Raw genomic sequence first — 20059 nt, forward strand, 5'->3', positions numbered from 1 at the left:
TAATTTGATTTAATGGATTGAAATGTTATTGGAATTTTGTATATAAAGATGCAATAAACTTACTCATATGACATTGTGATTTTTTTTTTTGTAAGTTACATTTACAATACTATTAGAGTTGTTGATATCATTGTCGCAAATGAGCATCGAACCATATGTAAGCACCATCGTTATTCTTATCACATAAAGTACTTAGTACTCACGAATGACGAAAAACATTAAAAGTAAATAAAACCCTACAAAGTGCCATTATGGGGAGCCGAAAAAATAACACACCAATGTCAATAGAGAAGATTAAGAGTACTCAAGTAACTTGAAAAGTAAGATAAAAGAAATCAAGTCAGTTACAAATTAAATCAATGCTCAACATAAAAGAAATCAAGTGCTCAGAGTCTTTTTATACTCCTTTGAAGATTTTAATCTTCCTTCATTCTCTCACTCTTCTTACTCAAAGCATGCTCTTCTTATCCGACCTTCTTTTATCTATGGTTATCTTATGCAAAAGTCAGTGCAAAGTCTGACATTCTTCTCTTCTTTTCCCTCCTGTAGAAAACACGTTACAAAAATCAGGATGTGCAGTAGAAAACACATTAAGCAAACTTCAATTATATCAAGATGTAAGCTTACTCAATAATTCCTAATAAAGTGTAATAAGTAATAACATTAGACTTTCTAACGGACTCTTAAAGAAATTTTACTTTGTAACAGTCCGTAAAGACACTTTACTTTGTAACAGACTTCTAAAAACACTTTAAGCAAGAAACATAACTGACAAAAGCAATTATTTCTAACAGTGATTGGCAAGTACCCAAATAAGTAATATCATCCATCATCCATGACTTATCAACTATTGAAATGGGGAAATATATATGATTAAAAGAAAAGTAATTTTGTTTTCAAGGTAGGAGAACACAAAAGCAATACGTTCTTCACTCAGACAATAAGAAGTTAGAGACTAACCATCGCATAGCTATTTCATAGATCTGCCACCATTCCCTTATTCGGATTCTTTGGCTCTACCTGCAACATTCAACCATAAAGCTAATACTAAACTGCGCTATAACTTTCCAAGTGGTAAGAAATTGAAAACATATATGTCCTACCTTTATAAGCTTGCAGACCATATTTTTGTGGCCATCATCATCGTCGCAACCTTATTGATTCCAAACAGTAAAGAAAAGATTCAGCTGAATACAAATGCATTAATTCCATAGTAGTAATAACTAATAAACTAATTTCATAGTAAAGAAGATAATCAAAGCTAAATTGTCCATCCTTAATCCCATTCTAGATTACTTAATCAAATTGGTATCGATGAGGATGTATTCATGGGATAAATTCATCTCTACCATGATGAACTTAAATAGAAAGTTTCTAAAATATAATGGCTTTCGGCAAACAATATGAGCTTGGGAAAGAAGGATATTGTTATGAACATGGCACTTACGGTGGCAGTAATGTATGTCGGTCCAGAACCATCAATGAAAATAAGGCCATTCTCCATAGCTTGATCCATAACCTGTGAAGATTCAGAAGAGGAAACATGCAAACTGCAAGCTTATAAAAAAAATGCAAACTGCAAAAAAAAAGATCTCAACAATGGTAAAAATCAGATCAAATACACTTACAAAATGCTTAACTCACGCAGAAACAATGCCAATGGCAAGTGATGCTGAAATTTCAATCTAAAAACTAAGAATACTAATCAGAATTCTTAAAACATTATTAATATATATAGTTAACCATAAATACCCTGTGAATAATTCAGTGTGCAGCAACAATTCTTGGTATGATGTTTTTTATCAATTCTATGCACTTAATCAAAAGTAAGGCATACATAAAGTGACAATAATCAGCTAAAAGAATATTATATGTTCTTAAGGCGTGTTCTAGAACTGTACCTAACATAGCAAAAACAGACGTATAAACCCCACATAAGAGGTCATATTGCCCCTAATTCAGGTTTCCCTCAGGGCAGACCCCATCAGAACAAAAAATGGGTAACTCTGCAATAAAGATTTTCAGAGTCAACTTATGAATATTGCATCTTGCAACCGCCCAAATCACAGCTTAAACTCACATACTTAATACCAAAAAGAGGAGAAATGAAAAATGAAACATCAATAAATGACATAGCATATGAAATAGTCAATGGAAACAAACCTCAATTGTGATATTTGGAAGAAGCTCAGAACCACTGTCAGACACAAATCTATGTCCTCCTCTCGCAGTTTCGATAGTATAGTGTTGCCTCAGTTCAGCAACACATGGACACGATTAGTTCATCTTTTACCTTAGTTGCATGCCTGTATTTACTATTTAGTGAGTGTTTAACAACCACCATGAATGAAAAAAGAAGAAACGCTATAGACACGATTTGTTCACTCTCAAACTCGATGTAAACAATTCACATCATCAATAAAATTAATTTAAATCATTTTTAATCATGAGTGTACCGAAGTCGTAAAACATATAAATAACCATTTCAAATAAATATGATTAAATTATATCAATTTATGAAAACTTGAAAATTCAAAATTTAATATAGTAGGGTCATACCTGATAACTGCGGTTTCAAGTCTAGTGTTTCCTGTAAGAATCTGTGAAGCTCAGAATCTGAGAAACATGTTAGTTGAACCCCACACTCTTTTATTTTGATTAGTTCATCATCTTCCCCAGTTTCAGTTGTAACGGAGAACACAAAATCAATGTTTTCATCATTGTGAGTAAAAACATGCGGACTTGAACCTTCCCATACAAAAACATGATCTGAATTGAACTCCCCTATGTCTTTGTCATACAATGATGAAGTCTTCCATCTCCTCTGTCCCGAAACACCAACTCTCCCATAGATTCGGCATTTGATTTTAGCACAATGCCCCTTGATTCCAGCGGATGGAGAAAGAACCACAGAATAAATGGTGCCAAACCAGTTGGACGAAGGTCTAGGATTTCTAATGGTAATTGAGGACCCTGTGGTTCGATATGCCAACGGCCCTAGCTCTGGGACACTGTTTCCAGCAGGTAGACAAACTCTAACTCTGTTATAATGGTCATTGTAAGTATCGAAACCAAACCTTTTTACATATACACGGTGGAATGCAGCACTCTTCATTGTAAACACGGCGTCTGCCATAATCCGGAGGAGCGAATGTTCATTCAGTTTCATTCCATTCATAAACGAAATGTCTTTCTGCTTTCCCTTCATCTGGATTGCAAAGGTCTTTAAAGTAGATACCGCCACTAATGAGGTACAGTTGATGATACGAAGCTCTTGGATGAACAGTGGAAGCTGAGGTAGAAACTGAAGCTTCCTACAATAGTTTAAGGAGAGAACCTCCAGATTTTCAAGAAGCTTGATACTTGTAGGTAACTTCTTCACACTGCTTCCATCGAGCCTCAATTCACAAAGTGATGACAAGGCACTTATGTTGTCCGGGAGTTCAAACAACTTATAACAATTAATCAGATATAGAAATCGTAAGGATCGTAAGCTAGCACATAGGACATGCACCTTCTCTTTGTCAACTGCTCCGCAGTTAGAAATGAATAGCGCCCCAAGAGAAGTCAGGCCTGATAACTCGTTAGGAATATTCTGCAGTCTCAAACCATTTAGATTGAGGGACACAAGCTTGCTTAGCCGACCGATTGACGAGTACAATTTTTTGACACCTGTTTTGCTTAAATCCAACGATTGAATTGAATCGGACGACACTGAAAATTCCTTGAGGCTGAAACAGTTCTCCACTTTGAGGTTCTGCAGATCGCTTAAATGCTTTTCAATTTTAAGACTCTTCAGTTTTTTGCACCTATCCAGTATCAAAGTAACTAGTGTGTCCACAGATGAAAGATGAACTAAACACAAACTTTCACAACCGGAGAGATGAACCCATTTGAGTTTTGATGCTTTAGACAAATCAGGGAGCTTCACCAACTGTTTGCATTCACTCAGGTCAATTGTCTCTAAATTCACAAGATCCTGCACAAATTCAAAAGGAATGTCATCTCATATTTTCAGTTGAGCTGAAAATGTAAGCATACAGGAAAATGTGAATCTTTACCTGCGTCCCCTGCCAAAGTTCTTTAACATGGCTGTGTGGCATGCGAATCTCAACAAGAAACTTAGCACAAAAATTTGGTGGAAGAGACTTTGAAGGGTATCCACTCCACTCAAGATACTTCAATCCAGCAGAACCTTGCCTATGGAGGAGTCCGGGATAGAAGTGCACTTCAGCTGATCTCTGCTTACCCACAGGGACATATAAACTAAGAAATCTTAAATTAGGCATCCTGTTGAATAAGTCATCACTCAACTGCAAGTTTACTGCCTGAGACAAATCTAACTTTATTCCTTCAACTTCAGGAAGGACCTGTCAAGACAGCAAATAAGTAAATCAGGTAGCAAATTCGCCATGATTTCTAATTGAAAACACGTCTAGCGTATCTTTTCTTACCTCGTCATTTTGAAGTGCATTATTAACTTCCTCAATATCCCTCAATCGGCTACGTCTTCCAGGGTCTGTCACGTCTTTACGAACTATATCGAAACCCATTTCTTGTAGCAAGTCATGCATTTCTATAATATTGCTGTTTGAAATACTTATAAGAGCTTTATCTTTAAGCATTTCTATTCCACTAATAGCATTAAAACCACAAGCATCTAGTATCTTTATGACGGAATCTTTATTTTCATCTTTGAAAAAGAAAGCAATGTCCAGAAATATTGACTGCAGATCCCTCCTTTCTAATCCATTATAGCTCACCTTTAACACTTCTTGAATTTTCTTAAGGGGCTCCTTCTTGCTCTCCAAGTAATTCAACTCAGATTCCCAGAACTGAGTTTCTCTGGAACGAAAATGTGAACCCAAAACTTTTAAAGCTAATGGAACGCCTCCTGCATATTCAACTGCCCTTCGGGAGAGATCCTCGTAACCCTTTTCAGGCTTGCTTTTCTTGAAGGCTGCTAAGCTGAAGAGCACAAGCGATTTTTGTAAGTTCCACTTCTCAACCTCATATATCTTTTCAACTCTTCCATGAAGCAAATGTTTATCTCTTGTTGTTACAATGAGACCGCTACCTTGTCCCAAGTCACTGAATTCTTCACACAAATATTCTAATTGCTCAAAACTGTCCACATCATCAATCACAATGAAAACTTTCCTGCTACTGAGCCTTCTCTTCACGAATGTGGATCCAGAAATATTGGATGCTGTAACTTGTTCCTTCAGTAGCTCAAAGAGAAGCTTATCTCGGATATATGCTAGCCCGTGCTTCTGTGACTCTTCTCTTACGTTTTCCAAGAAGCACACACTGTCATATTGAGGGAAGTGTTTGGCAAACATGGCTTTAGCAATGGTTGTCTTACCTATACCTCCCATCCCCCAAATTCCAATTCTTCCAACTTTTCCCAGGATATACCCAATATCTGTACAGTGTTTCTCAATTCCAACAAGGCCTTCTAGTTTATTAGGGTACCTCAGGAGCAGCTTTTGCAAAGCATCGTTGACAATGTTCTGTATGACTTGAGAATCGTCCCTGTCAAATAAAGGAATTAATAAGACTAAAGAAATGATTCAAATTGTCAGAAGCTAAAAACTTAATGGTTAACTATTAAATTGTTAGTTCAATTTTCGTCTCTAATTGAAATCTTTTTCTTTTTATCCCTGCGTTAGAGCTCCGTTGACCTTGCCTAGTGGTAGGTCAGAGCTAGCGTAACATTAACCACGTTATTTTTAATTAAAATTTAAATGACAGATATATAATTAATAATTAAAAAATTAATATGTGGGTGGGGATTTTGTCTCTGCGGGGTTTTCTAGCTTGTGTTCCAGTGACCCTACCTTCGGCTCTTTGTCTTCGCCATTCGAAACTACCCTTAACCCTACCACTTTTGCTTTGTAGCGATCTTGCATCATGTCGGAATCCGACGCAAAAGAAAGTTTCTTGCTCAATAGAAGAAGGGTCGATGGAATATGTGGAGATCCTTACTGTGTTTCGTGAACGATAAGTAAGGAAGATGAGGGGTTGTTCTTGCCACGCCATGCGAGGACGACAAGTGAATTTACACGGATGCCTCTGAACCTGATTCTTTTTCTCTTATCTATGTGTGTGATACCATGTTTAAAAAATTTAGGATTCATTTCCCTCTAGATGATTTTGAGTGTAATGTAGTTTTGAATGTCGCCTGATACTTGTGAGATGTTCTCTCTAAACTTTGGGGGTCCCAAGCTGAGAGGGTAAATCTCCAAGCTCAATTCCTGAATTAGCATTAGAGTGAATATGCCCCAGGTGTTGGGCCAAAGTCCCCTTATAAAGGCTTACTTTGTCTCTTGGGTTGCTGGGTTTTCTAAGGGTTTCAAAGCGCAATAATGGTATTAATTGGGTGTCATGATTGATTTATGAATTGGGACAACGCCTTTAACTCAAGTGGGAGTTATAGTCGCCCTCATTTATTGAGGATGAGTTATAGTTTGCGCATCCGGGGATGAGATGATCCGTCGGCCTAGGCTGGATTTGTGTTACTCTAGATTGATTATTTTTTCTTCTGAAGAACATTATAAAAATTATATCTTATCTTAGTTCTTTCAAAAAAAAAATTATCTTATCTAGCTACTTGAATCTTGGTCAAACCACTAAAACCAGATCAAAGTGTATAAGGAGAGAGAAAAAAGAGTGAATTTGGTTACTTACTTGTGGGTACTTGAGTCCCATCCAGATATATTGGCTGCTTCAGAGAGAGCAGCTCTCCACCTACCCACTTTGTCTTGATCGGTTATAATTTCACCAGCGGCTGCAGCTTGATCATATTCTTCAAATGGTTTCTGATAACTCCCTGTCTGATTCCGCACGTCGGTTGGATTTGTTTTGTAGAACACTGGAAGAACAACCTGTCCCTCGTCTCTTCTGCATTTCGTTATCATGACCAATTCTTGCAAACACCACTTTGAAGTTGCGTATCTTTCTGAGAACACCACAACAGACATCAGCGAGTTCTTGATTACCTTTTCAAGCTCTAGTCCAACATCATCTCCTCTTTTAAGCTGATCATCTATGTAGGTTACGATATTCTTGTCTCTGAGAGCAGCATGGAGATGGCTTGTGAAGTTATCTCGGGTGTCCTCACCCCTGAAACTAATGAAAACATCGAACTTTTTTGGGGAAGCCACACTGGAAGAAAAAGAAGACATAGCCACTGTTAGTATAGAGAAAATGAGAAAGAAAGAAAGAAAGAAGGAGTGTGTTCTTTAAGTAACTAACATAGGATGGATTTATATGATATTTCTCAATCTTCTATCTTCTATTATATCTCTATAATTGAAAATTTGAAATGTGGGTCTCCATAGAATGATTGTCAAACCATCTTTTTCTTTTTTCTTTTTCCCTTACCACTCACATGCACACACATACCTCACCTTTTTCCTTTTATTCCAGGCCTCACAACACATTCACCCACACCCTCAATGATAAGAAACAACTCTGATTCATGTTATCATGTACCACTTCATAGTGCATATTTGAAACACCTTTTTTTCTCTTTTATTATCACATCATATCAGATATCACATTTAACACTTATTTCTTCTCTTTTTTGGGGAAGACACACTGGCCGGAAGAAGAAGAAGAAGACGACATTGCCACTGTTACTGTAAAGAAAGAGTGAAACAAACAGGTCTTCTTATATATGCCTATATATAATAAGGGCCAATTCAGTCTCAATTTTGTTGCTTAAATTTTTTAAAGTTTTCCACGCCGTCTTCATTGACTTCTTCTCTACCTACCCAAATTATACGAGGTAAATAGTTTTTGTTGCTTAATTTCGCTGACTGACTCTGACGACACTGATAAAATTGGACATTGATGAGTTTGATTTTCTTTAACGATTTTTTTTATTACACAAGGCTTAAAATCACTCTAATCTTATATGACTCAACAATATTTTAACATGTGTAATCAACTAAAATTTTATAAAACACATGTAAAAATATTATTGGACCACCTATGGTGATTTTACTAAGATTAATCTTGAGTAACTTATATACAGTTAACCAGTAGGACATCCTATTTGTCAGCTCCCCTTAAGAAGTCTTTTCACATCGCCAGCAACATGGATCTTAAGTTTCATTTGAATTTCCTAAAGTTTACTTTTTGCAAGTTGCGTATTTTTTTGTGCGCTTACTATCTGTTTCAATTCTGACTTAAATGTTTGAATTCAATAAAGTGGACGAGGAGTTACCTGAAATTTCATGTTTTTGTTTATTGTACTCGCATATAAAACTATACAGGCGCAAGCCATCATGAAAGGAACATAGTTCACCAATCACCATTTAAGTGAGAAGCAAAGTAATGCGTTAAGGAATATAGTCTTGCTCGTCTTGGCGAAGACTAGACATAAGCGACCCGATAAGGGATGTAGTCCACCAAGAGAGAAGCAAAGTTCTTCATTAAGGAATACAGTCTTTGCTCATCTCGACAAACACCGGCCATAAGCAACCTGACAAGGGATGCAATCCATCGAGAGAGAAGCAAAATATTTTATTAAGAAATACAACCTTGCTCGTCTCAGTGAAAACTGAATAGAAGAAACTCGATAAGGAATGCAATCCACCAAGCGAGAAGCAAAGTAATTCGTAAAGGATTACAGTCTTGGTTGTCTCGGTGAAGACTGGACATAAGCAACCCCATAATGGATGAAGTCCACCAAGCGAGAAGCATAGTAATCCGTTAAGGAATACAACCTTGCTCGTCTCGGCAAAAACTGAACATTAGCAACCCGATAAGGGATGCAATCCATCGAGCGAGAAGCAGAGTAATCCATTAAGGAATACAGTCTTGCTTGTCTCAGTGAAAATGGACATAAGCAACCTGATAAGAGATACAAGTCTCAGTCATAGAAAGAGGAGCTAAGGACAACAAGTACAAAGCTCACATTATTAATTTCAAATATATGTGATTATTGACTAATGTACAATGCAATTAAGCGCTTCAACTTGCAAAAGTAAAGCATTTGTCGATGCAATTCAAGAGAAAATGCCGAAAAGCAAAACAAATTGGTAAAGGCACAATTACAAATGGTCAAAATTAGTTCTATTAAAAAATAACAATTGTTTTCTTAAATTGAAACAGGAAAAGAAATGTCAAAAGCGCAAAAGATTTAAAGTACATTGTTGAGTGCAGATCGAGAAAAATTTAAAACCCTAATAAGCACTATGGGTTCTTGAGAAGATTGACGCATGGGAAGAACAAGCCAATCTTTAGTTCGCCAATCATTCTGTCTCAAACAACCTCGTCGCTGGCAATCCCTTCAATCTTCAAGTCGGGGTTCAAAATGGAAAATGATCAAAAACATTATGCAAAAGGTATGTTGAAGCCATCAACAAGAGCATTATCACGAATGCAAATCATGTTACCCAAACTTTCCAGTTTAGCTTGAAGCTTGGCGTTGTTGTCCCTCTCGGTTTGGAGGAGGGAGCGAGTTTCCTCATTTTCGGTGTAGAGGTTGGAAGCTTCCTCAACCTTGGAGTCTCTTTCTTGTTGCAGACGAGACATTATGGTTTCTTTCTCCACTCAAGATTTGGAAAGGGAGGTTGCCTTTTCCTCGACTTCGGCGTACTTGGACTTCAGCTCGTTCACAAAAGTTTTGTATAGGGTGACCTCAGAACGAAGAGTCTCGATGTTCGAGGTCAGCCTTTTATTTTCCTACTCAAACTCATTGAGCCGAAGAGTAAGCTTCTTCACTTCTTCAGAATGTTGAAGGTGTGACACCCTATTACAACACAGAGAATTGCATTACACATTACAATCCAAAGTTCTACGCCAAAAAAACCCTAAGTAAAAGAGATGCTCATAAGTCTTAGATTCATCAAAGACTACAATAGCTCAATAGCTTTGATGCTTTGAGAAAGTGACACAACCTAATCTTTCACAATCCTTATCCTGAAATATAACCACATAAGGATGAGACAAACGTTCAATAATTAAAACGTTTCAACTTAGCTAACTTCCATATGCTATTTCAATTGTTGGATATTCAATTCTAATTCCAAGGATCAAGTTGTTTCATAAATTACAATACACACAAAGGTCATAATGTACATATATGCAATGGATGTTTTGTGTATGTTATGCAGATGGTTCCACCTCCAATTCCGATCACCAACTGTTCTTCTCCTCAATAGTGGACACTATGCATGTGGGCCCGATCCCAACAAACTCAGGAAGCCATCGAAAACAATTCCAGAATTCACTTCGGAACTTATGATCCCGACCTGAAAACCGTTAGGACTTGTCGGAACAGTTGAGCCCGACCAGAGGTATCGTGATCAAGGACTGTTGGTCAATCCATTCATAATCAACCCATCATGGGGATACTCTAGCCCTCGAGATCCTCAAACTTAGCGCCCCAACACTATTATATAAACCCTCACACATCACATAGCAACCCGTTTATAAACAATCGCCCCTAGATTTCCCATCTGCCACCAATGGCCTAAATGAGCATCCTGCCCGGAATACACCGGCATCCAAGACACCCTAATGATGCATGAATAAATCACATGTGTCCTTATTACTCTGAATCAACATACAATTAGTAATTCTATTTCGATGAAATGTTGAATAACGAAATCCCGTGGCTTATTTCTCTTTTCTACTCAATAGCTACTCTCGGGCATAAGTCATTGATCATCACATAGTTCAAGGTGTGTAACCCATAGTTCACCCCGTATTCATTTAAGTCAGAGAGCATTGGTCTTTGGTTTTGCAGCCATAAGTCCATTTTTATTTGAATCATTCCATACTTCATACTAAAAATCAAAGAATCTAATAATGTTTCAGCAAATACACAAACATAACAACCAAATATAGTAATATCCCAAATCAATGTTAATAATAAAAAGTAAAAACACATCAAAATCTTAAGCAACCAAACAATGCACAATCAAATCCAAGAGCACAAAAAATAAATTGCTATTTAAGGCATGATATAGTTAAGAATCCTAATTCATGTTAATCAAAGAAAATCTGTCTCCCTTACCTAATTCTCCAGAGCAAGTCCCCGGGGTCCATAGGTCTCTAACTTTAGTCCCGGTACTCTTAAACTGAATCCAAACAGCAAGCACAAGGGTTCCATTACTTCCTACACATAACAAGGGACCTTATGAGCATATTCTTGGAGCTAATTGAACAACAATCAAAGAGTGTGAAAATGACAGTACAAGACGAAGATGACCACGACGAGAGTGTGAAACAGGGGCGGTGGTGCTTCGTTTTGGTCGCGGCAGGGTGAGAGAGGGGGAACAGAGGTGGTGGCTTCCAGAGTGGTTTTAATTTACCCTCGCCGAAGTGACGGATTCGGCTGCCATCGGAGCTCTCGACCATGGCTAGGAGAAGAGGGAATCGGAGACAGGGAGAGATGGGAAATGTTTCCATTCTTTTTTTTTATGAAAAGGAAATGTTTCGATTCTTGGTTATAAAGAAAATTATTTTTCTTATCTCTTTTATCTAAATTTATTACATTAATTTATCACATCATTTATTTATTTCTCTTCTATTTTTCTTACATTTTGTAAAAAAGTGTAAGGTGAAGAGATGTTAAGACAACATTTTCTTATTCCGGGTGCCCGAAATTAGTGAGTGAAGGTTGATTTAAGTAGTGTAAAATTACCGTAAAAATAAAGTAGTGTTAAATTTAAGCAATAAAAAGATAAAGAAAATTAATAAAGTCACAATTATCATAGTAAAAATTATGATGAGACATATATGAAATAATAAAATGCAACTTAGTTGGAGCAAGTTTGAGAGAACATGAAACAATAAGGTAGTGTTATAAGATTGAATTTCGAGAAAGTTATTTGTTAGGACTTAGAGTAACAATTACTCTATTATGAACAGGTTAACAACTGTTAAGGACAAAAAAACCCAAAAAAAAAATCATCATCTTTAAATATTCTTCTGAATCTTCATCATTTTCTTGAGAAAAGCTAGAATAAAAAGAATCATCATCTTTCATCCCATAGTCTTCATCTCCATTCTTCCATAATTAGTACAAACAAACCTAAAACCCACAATCTCCCTCATCGATCACCCTGTTCTTTTCTTTCTTCAACACAAAACTAAACGAATGACCCCAACTTCAATTCTGTCCAAACCTAGAAATCCCAGCATGATCACAACCAATAAAAAAGAAACTAATGACAGAACAATCATTAATTATCATTCACTAAATAATTTTAGAATGAAGATTAACGCAATTTATTTAATTTGTGGTGATGGTTGTTTAAATTTTGAATGCATGGTTTGTGTTAAAAAAAACACATATCGTGCACACTTTAACGTGCGAAAAATATTGTTAACCGCATGTTATAATGTGGTATATAAATATATACACTCTCCGACAGGGAAGGACCCACGTTGGAAGGGATGGGGTCAAGTGCCCCCACGTCATTTTCACTTTTGTTGCATACCATACTGCTTTTTCTTGGTCAACTTCCATACTTTACTATGTAAAATACTACAATGCCCCCACATACTTAATGAGTACCCCCATACCTTTACAGTTTTACCTTTTGTGCCATTAAAGATCAACTTTTGTTACGTCTGATCCACATTTTGCTTTAGTTATCCATTGTACAAAACTAATGTCCAGGGAATCATAATCATCACAATAGATACTGTGGTTCTAGATTGTTTTTTTGGTATTTGCCTTTGATATTTTCATTTTGTCTTTTTGTATTTTGTTATGTGTTGATTAACTTATTGTGTTTTTCACATATTTTATCTATCTACTGCCGCATAATAAAATTTTATTATGTGAAATTCTGAAACTTATTGAAAGTCACTTTATGTACATATTTTAAATTTTATAGGGGTAGGTTTATTTTATATTGTTTTATACAGTTGGGAGTGGGAAATTAATTATGGTTATGTGATTTTAATTGATCAAAATTCTTAGTCCCTAAAATAGTGTCTTTAAGTCCTTCATCAGTTAAAATTTACTTGTATAAGCTATAAATGTCATATCCATGCAATTTTTTATTTAATGTGTCACAATTTCATTGATTGGGATAAAAAAAGACACAATTTAAAAACCGAGTATCTTAATCCGATTTTAACTAGACTAGTGTTGAGAATGAAAAATTTCTGCAATGTTTTCAAAATATGAAAAACTCATAATGAAAATAATTATGATGTTTATTCAAACTCTATATGTTATGCTTTTACTTAAAATTTATATGTACATATTGCCCCCACAACATGAAATCCGTGGATCTGTCACTGCTCTCCGATCACTATTATAAGCAAAAAATAACATTTTTGATTCATTGAATAAATGGTGTATCTAGTCATTATTATAGACTAGATACATCATTTATTTAATGAATTTAATCTGTGAAATGATAACTTTAATTACCGTATTTTAGGTAGCAATACCCATATGTCACGTGTTTTTTTAAAATGTAGTGTGTATTGCTAAAAGTAATTTTGCAAATATAAAATGCGAAATTACTTTTTTTACTTTAATTTTTTCGTATTTTTGGATTAAAGTAAGTAATTTTTAAAAAATACACTCAGCATCTTAATGTGTGGAATGTAAAATTCTTCAAGAGCATTTTATTTTTGGAAAGGGGTGATAGCATCATGCAAGGTAGTGGAATAGTTTTATCCTTGAAGTAGCTATAGATCAGAGCTAGAGCATGACGCCTCATTTGTTGGTAAGTTTCAGTTTGTGTTTTGGTGCATAGGTTTAGGAGGTAATGGTCTCGGACTCCTGGCTATAAACTTGGAGACAATAGACTATCAGGATCATCATTTACATTCTGAGCAGAATGGTATCAAGGCACTAAGCTTTCATTGACTTTGCTTCTACCAAAATGGTGTCTGTTTCAGAGAACAAAAACGGAATAGTTCTTAATGAATGTGAGACTGAACATTTGACCTATTACCTTAATTCTAAAGCAGCCCAAAACGGTAAAGGATGACTCATTGGGGACTGTATCATTGGCATGATGCTCTGCTTTTGCTCTAAGACTATATTTAGTTAATCTAAAGTAAAATATTTTCTAACTATGGAACCTTGCTCTGGGTTAAAATTCTCAAATAGCATAGTTGTGTGCTTTGACACATTAAGCTTATGTGTTAATCAAAAGTGTTAGTCTAGTGGTTAAGCAAGTTCGGTCTCTTAAGAAGGATAGCACAAATTCAAATCTCAAAAAATATATTTGTTAGAAGAAACACCTAAACCAGTGTCAACATCAATCAAATGACAAAAATGTTACGTTAGTAGCGCCGTGATCATAACTTCATAATATATGTGCAAGGGAATTACTTTCCCACAAAATAGTGATGGAAGGTAACACACTCAATTTAACAATTTGAAACAAAATTTTAACAATTCTGAGTGTTTTTTCAATGCATTCCAGATTTTTTAAAATTAATTGTCCATAATGACTAGTTTTTGGCAAATGAAAGCTGGACATTAATCAGTAAGTCTTGTATGTACAGGATATATAAATGTTTTTTTCTTTAGAATCAATTATAGAATGATTTTCCAAGATGCACTCTGAGCTAACTAAATGGTGAATGATGGTTAAGATTGAAGATTGGAAGCGCAAATCTGCATACATCCTTCCCCAAGGAAACAATATGGATCAGACCTTGAACGTGTAATTTTGCAACATGTTTGCTGAAGGAATATGTGTGCATATACATTTCATTTTCATTTTCATTACCCTTTTTGTTTTGTCCAGTTTCAAGAAGTCTGATGCCAAATATGGGCTACATTTGAGGATAACTGGGTTATGAAAAGTATAATCAATATAATGCATTTTTTAATATTCAAGATTCAAGAAAAGAAAAGGAATACATGAATGGAGAAACGCCATCAAGGAAATTAACACTGATTGTTGAAGAATGAATGGAGCCCAAAAATGTATTCAGACTAGCCATGGGGGATGTATCAGCTTGGCACTGATTGTAATCACATTGATGATCTAGGAAAACTCTTTAAATATGAGGCTTTTACAAACTACAAAATACTAAGTGATATCAAATAGATACTAGATGAACAATATTTAGTGGATATGAATAAGGTTCATGGGCTGTAGAAGGAAGGGCCACACTTGCATTTCCAGCTCTCAAGTTCATAATTTGCATACTGGATGCCCAAATGGCTGCTGGTGCTGGGTACTTGGATGGCTTCACATGGAACACAGCCATAGCACTTATGCTCACAGCTTGGTGGACTTGACCCTATTTTGCTCATTCCTCTATCATATGCTTCCTCCCTTTTTTCTGACATGCCCATTAAACCCTTTAACAGAGGAAAAACAATGCAACAATATATTATTAGTCACAATCCCAAGGACACCAAAGTAACCCACCCAACTCCAAAGTCCAAACATAGGAAAGGGGTAAGCACATATATACCTTCTTTGATTCTATAGTATATGGCTTGGAAGACTCTAGAGCCTCTTCTTGGGCTGAAAAGAAAAGCCAAAAGAGTTAACATGGGAGAGAAAGAACAAAGAGTATCAGCTACAGCAGAATGAGATGATCAATAGTCTAAGAAAAATGTGTACTGAGCTAGTAGGTTAGCACTTAAAACATCATTTTCATGCTTGCTACAAATGTTAGGAAAGGTTTATAGGAATGTCACTACCAATTAGTAGGTTCTTCAAAATGGTCTATGGGTGACTAACCTGGATGTGAAATGCCATCAGTAGGAAGAAATGGCCTTCTTGCTGCAGAAACCCAACTCACTATGTGCAGAGTTAGCAGAAAACAGAAGATTCTACTTCCCTTCATTTTTCTTTCTTCAGAAGAACAAATGATGATGTTTGTTGTTGCTGATGGGAATGTTTGTGGTTGATTATAATATTTGTGAAGAGGTGGGAATTTTGAATCACTCAAAATAAGTGGCTGTGCATGATTGCTACAATATATGAAGGGGTTAAAGGAGCTGCAAATCCCAAAAAGCAGGCCAAGACCCCAAAACATTCTAAGGCTACTCTGCTTTGGCCAAGAGATTTTGCTTCACAAGCAAGTGATTCTGGTTTCTTGTCAAACAGTTAAAAACCTCAGCAAAATTATCACCTTCATTTGACAACTCACCAGAAACTCCAAGGAGTGCTCTTTTTTCCACTGTCCTCTTTCTTTACTTTCAATACAAGCCAAACCCATTCTCTCTCTCAAATCAATCAAAAGTAGTACTACTATATATGGTGATCCATAAATTCAGAATAACAGCACCCTTTTTGGGTCTGATCGTCTGCACTACCTGCAAGACCCTTATAATCATCTGATTTTTCAGATTTTTTTGTAAAAAAAATAATAATGAAATCTTTGACAAATAGAGTACACACTTACACAACCTTTCCCCTTTCCTGATGCTTTTATTACCTTATAAGAAGGAAAGAAAAACTCAAAAAAGAATCAATTCTGAGACATTCAGGTCTGCAGGAAAAAAAGGAAATTAATGAGCTAGTTAATGAATTAAATAAGGTGCTATTCTCAACTTTCTCTGGGTTGGTTGTTGGAGGAGATACAAATCTCCACACTGATATATCCAATCTGGGCTATTCCTTTTTGTTGGCATTGAATTTGGGTGTGTCTTCTCACCCACTGGATATTTTCCCGCATTCAATGAGGATTGAGGAGCATATTTTTGTTACAGCATTTATTGTAGTTCAAAAGGCACCATTGATCAAAGAGCAACTAACAAGGCATGCGCAATCTGAGGTGGTTCAGTATATAAGGTGAAGTATCATTGAGCATTATTCTCTCATTGTTTCTTCTACTAATTGCATGTTTAGAAAAACTTACAACCGGTTCTCACATATAATCAATTCCGGGAGAAAACCTCTATTACTAACTTTCTAAAATTAATTTCCATGATCTATTCAAAAAAAAAAAAAATTTAATTTCCGTGAAATAAAAATTAATTCAAACATGCTATAAGCTTATTAGGCATTTTGTAAAATATGTAACTCTATAGTCATTATAGTGTAATTGAGTACAACTAGTCACGCAAGCTTGTGTGATGATAAATGTTTCTTTTTGATTTGGAAATACCCAATACAACCACCTGTCAAAAAAAAAAATACCCAATACAACCAAAAAAAGATACAACTCAAAATTCATTTACTACCCCTAAAAACTCATTGTATGCCATTTTCTAGTGTGTTTCTTCTTCTCCGACCGTATATGATATAAGTATTTGTCTTTTTCTTTTTTTTTGAAAGTTGATATAAGTATTTGTCTATTACCATATATGAAACTATAAGTGTTCGCACCAAAAAATTCGCAACAGCTATTAAGACGGCCAAAACGTTTTGTTAGCCCACGTGGTTTTTTTTTTTAAGGCCAAATCAGTGGCGGATCCAGGATCCCGGACCCCGGGTAAGGGGGTTCAAATATTTCAAAGGAGCACATCGATAAAAATATAATTAAAAACAACTGTAATATGTTTATACATCATAAATTATACAAATCATAGTTGTCCTCTACGCGATTTCATATTCTGAAATCGTTGAACAACAAGCTTAGAGTCAATGTTATTGAATACATCACTTTCAATGTAAGTAACTAACAAACACACTTTACATAGGAGGAACACTAAGCATCAATGGAACTAACATACACTCTTTCTCGGGATGAATAGTGGAATACAAAGCATCAATGGAACTATATAAGGATCAAGTTTTATGGGATCTTTTACATGAAAGTAAAACACCGAAAGTTCAAAATACTGAAGGATATGAGTAAGAAAAACAAAAATTATACAACTCAATCAGATTACAAAGTGGAAGCTCAACTTCAAATCTCTATGGTTCAATCACAAATGGGGGCTGAGGTTTTCCATCTTCCACAAGAATGTCACTTATAGTTCCTGAATGATGGACTGTATATAGCAAATATTATAGTTTCAGATTCAACATCAATAAATTTCAATGCTAACCAAAGAGTTCAACAGCAAAGTTTAATCACAGGTATTGGCAGAATTGTAGTATCCTGTCTCCAAAAAAATTCAATAGATAAGCAAAGCAGGGCATTGGAAGAATTCATTGGCTGTACACAAAACTAAAATTAACTTGTAAAATTAAGCAACAACCATTTTACAATTCACTCGTCATATTGAAAGTACTCAGAAATTTTTTATAACAACATCAAAATTGAAACAGAGTTCATTACAATAACAGGAAAAGGACTCTTCACCAAATCTTAAAGTTTCTTCACCAAATGATGCCTGAAAAGCAGCAAAAACTGTATGAGATGCATGATAATTAAACAAGTAAAAATCAAATCAGAAATTGTGAACAGAACAATTAAAAATTGGATCATAAATTGCGAAACTTAAATCGTAAGGGATTTTGAAACAGCAACCACTTGTTCATAATGGGGCTTCCATGATTACTAGCTGAGAGTTTTGAAAATTGAATACTAAACAATTCTCAATGCCAAACGTGGAAAGCAGAGGACGGGTGAGCGAGAGAAGAGCGTTACCTGAGTGAAAAGAGGAGAGTGGCGCAACAAGGCGGTGGGTGTCAGGAGGCGCGACACAAGGCGGTGGCCGGTGGGTGTTAGGAGGCGCGGAAAGACGAGGCACAGCGATGGGTCCTGGAAGTCTGGCATGGCGCGGCGGAGCCTCGGAGGCGCGGAACAGCGATGAGTCCTGAGAGGCGCGACGAACGGCGCGATGGGTACGTTGGGCGAGAGAACAAAAACACTTAGATTTAAGTTTCGGGAAATCAACCAGACCTAGGGTAGAGCCGCAGAGGGGTGGCTGGACTGGTGGCGTGGCGTGGCGTGGCGTGGCATGGTGGTGGTGCGCCGTGCCGTGATGACGGCCAGACCTAGTGAGAGTGCGAGAGGGTGAGAGCGTGAATCGTGAGTGAGAGGGTGAGAGCGTGAGTCTGTGAGTGTGAGAGAGAGAGGAGTAAGTGGGGTCTGGGTGCAAATATAAAATCTCAGGGGGTTCAAAAAAAAACAATACAAGGGGGTAAGTAGAATTTTATTTTTTTTCAGGGGGTTCATCTGAACCCCTGACTTAGCTGTGGGTCCGCCCCTGGGCCAAATAGTATATATATATATATATATAAAAGTAAGGGGCACAATGGGTGCCCAAGTCTAGTACAAAAGACACAAAGAGGAAAAATAGAAAGCAACAAGAGGACAAGAAACGAGGGAAAATTTATTATGGACCATTTTTTGTGGTGTAAAATTGCACCATCTCCTTTTGACCTACGATAACAGGTTTAAAAAAAAACCAAAAAACATATGTTCTTAATATTTTTTTATTTTTACTAATCCATAATTTCTATCTCCAAATCAATTTGGCTAGGGTTCTGTCACACACCACCGCTGGCTCCCTCCCACACCACCGCCGCACCGTGACACCACCTCCTCCTACTGCCATCAAACACAACAACCCCACTGCATTAAGCCACCACCCCCAACCACCAACAAACCCAAAAAAAATCCCAAAACGCAACAAGAAACTGTTCTAGGGAAGAAGGTGAGAAGGAAATTGAGAGAAAAAATGGAAGATCTGAGGACCACCACAAATTCCTTGCATTCGTACCCCACCCAACCCTGCCGCCACCACAACCCTAAAACCCACCACCACAACCACCGCCACCACAACCCTAAATCACGCCGCCATAGAGGTCCATTCCTGCACCAACTACGAGCAGAAGACAACGGAAACGTGCTGCTGGGTTTAGATCTGGGTTTTTTGCTTCGTGGGTCTGTGGGATAATCAGGGCAACATTATGGATCTGAAACATGTTGGTGGTGGAACGCATCTCTGATTTCTGTTCGTTTCTCCCATAATCAGATCTGAAACCAGATTTCAAGCTTCAAGCTTCACTGGTATGGTTTCACGGCGGTGGCTCCTTGATTGAGGTGGAGATGAAAAGCAAAGATGGGTTTTGGTGCAGATTGAATGGGTTTCCTCCAATTAACTCTGTTTCTTTGCTTCTTTTTTTTTTTTTTTTCTGATGATGTTTAGTTTGGGGGAGTGGGAAGAAGATGAAGAAAAGGGGAAGAAGAAGCTAATTAGGGT

At 36.6% G+C, this 20059-nt stretch overlaps 2 protein-coding genes across 9 annotated transcripts; both read right to left on the reverse strand.

Annotated features, from left to right (window-relative positions):
• Window positions 1-206: 206 nt before the first annotated feature.
• On the reverse strand, window positions 207-11446 carry LOC130746535 (disease resistance protein RPV1-like). Of its 8 annotated transcripts, none has more exons than XM_057599200.1 (13): window positions 11214-11446; window positions 11033-11134; window positions 6691-7167; window positions 4455-5535; window positions 4062-4370; window positions 2560-3979; window positions 2164-2306; window positions 1902-2006; window positions 1629-1685; window positions 1448-1550; window positions 1104-1153; window positions 961-1020; window positions 207-543 (listed from the first exon to the last, which is right to left on the reverse strand). In XM_057599200.1, the coding sequence occupies exons 2-7, from the start codon at window positions 11062-11064 to the stop codon at window positions 2290-2292; spliced, it is 3336 nt and encodes a 1111-aa protein (XP_057455183.1). In that variant the 5' UTR covers window positions 11065-11134; window positions 11214-11446; the 3' UTR covers window positions 207-543; window positions 961-1020; window positions 1104-1153; window positions 1448-1550; window positions 1629-1685; window positions 1902-2006; window positions 2164-2289. The 8 variants fall into 8 exon arrangements, with proteins under 8 accessions (XP_057455183.1, XP_057455185.1, XP_057455186.1 ...); XM_057599202.1 differs by having other exon boundaries at window positions 1629-1692; XM_057599203.1 differs by lacking the exon at window positions 1629-1685 and having other exon boundaries at window positions 1448-1519.
• Window positions 11447-14879: 3433 nt separating this feature from the next.
• On the reverse strand, window positions 14880-16008 carry LOC130746538 (EPIDERMAL PATTERNING FACTOR-like protein 5). The gene is made up of 3 exons (XM_057599206.1): window positions 15696-16008; window positions 15424-15476; window positions 14880-15307 (listed from the first exon to the last, which is right to left on the reverse strand). The coding sequence occupies exons 1-3, from the start codon at window positions 15991-15993 to the stop codon at window positions 15089-15091; spliced, it is 570 nt and encodes a 189-aa protein (XP_057455189.1). The 5' UTR covers window positions 15994-16008; the 3' UTR covers window positions 14880-15088.
• Between the last annotated feature and the right edge of the window lie 4051 nt (window positions 16009-20059).

This window comes from Lotus japonicus, chromosome 3 (assembly GCF_012489685.1).
Source record: "Lotus japonicus ecotype B-129 chromosome 3, LjGifu_v1.2".
In the NCBI taxonomy this organism is placed as follows: domain Eukaryota; kingdom Viridiplantae; phylum Streptophyta; class Magnoliopsida; order Fabales; family Fabaceae; genus Lotus; species Lotus japonicus.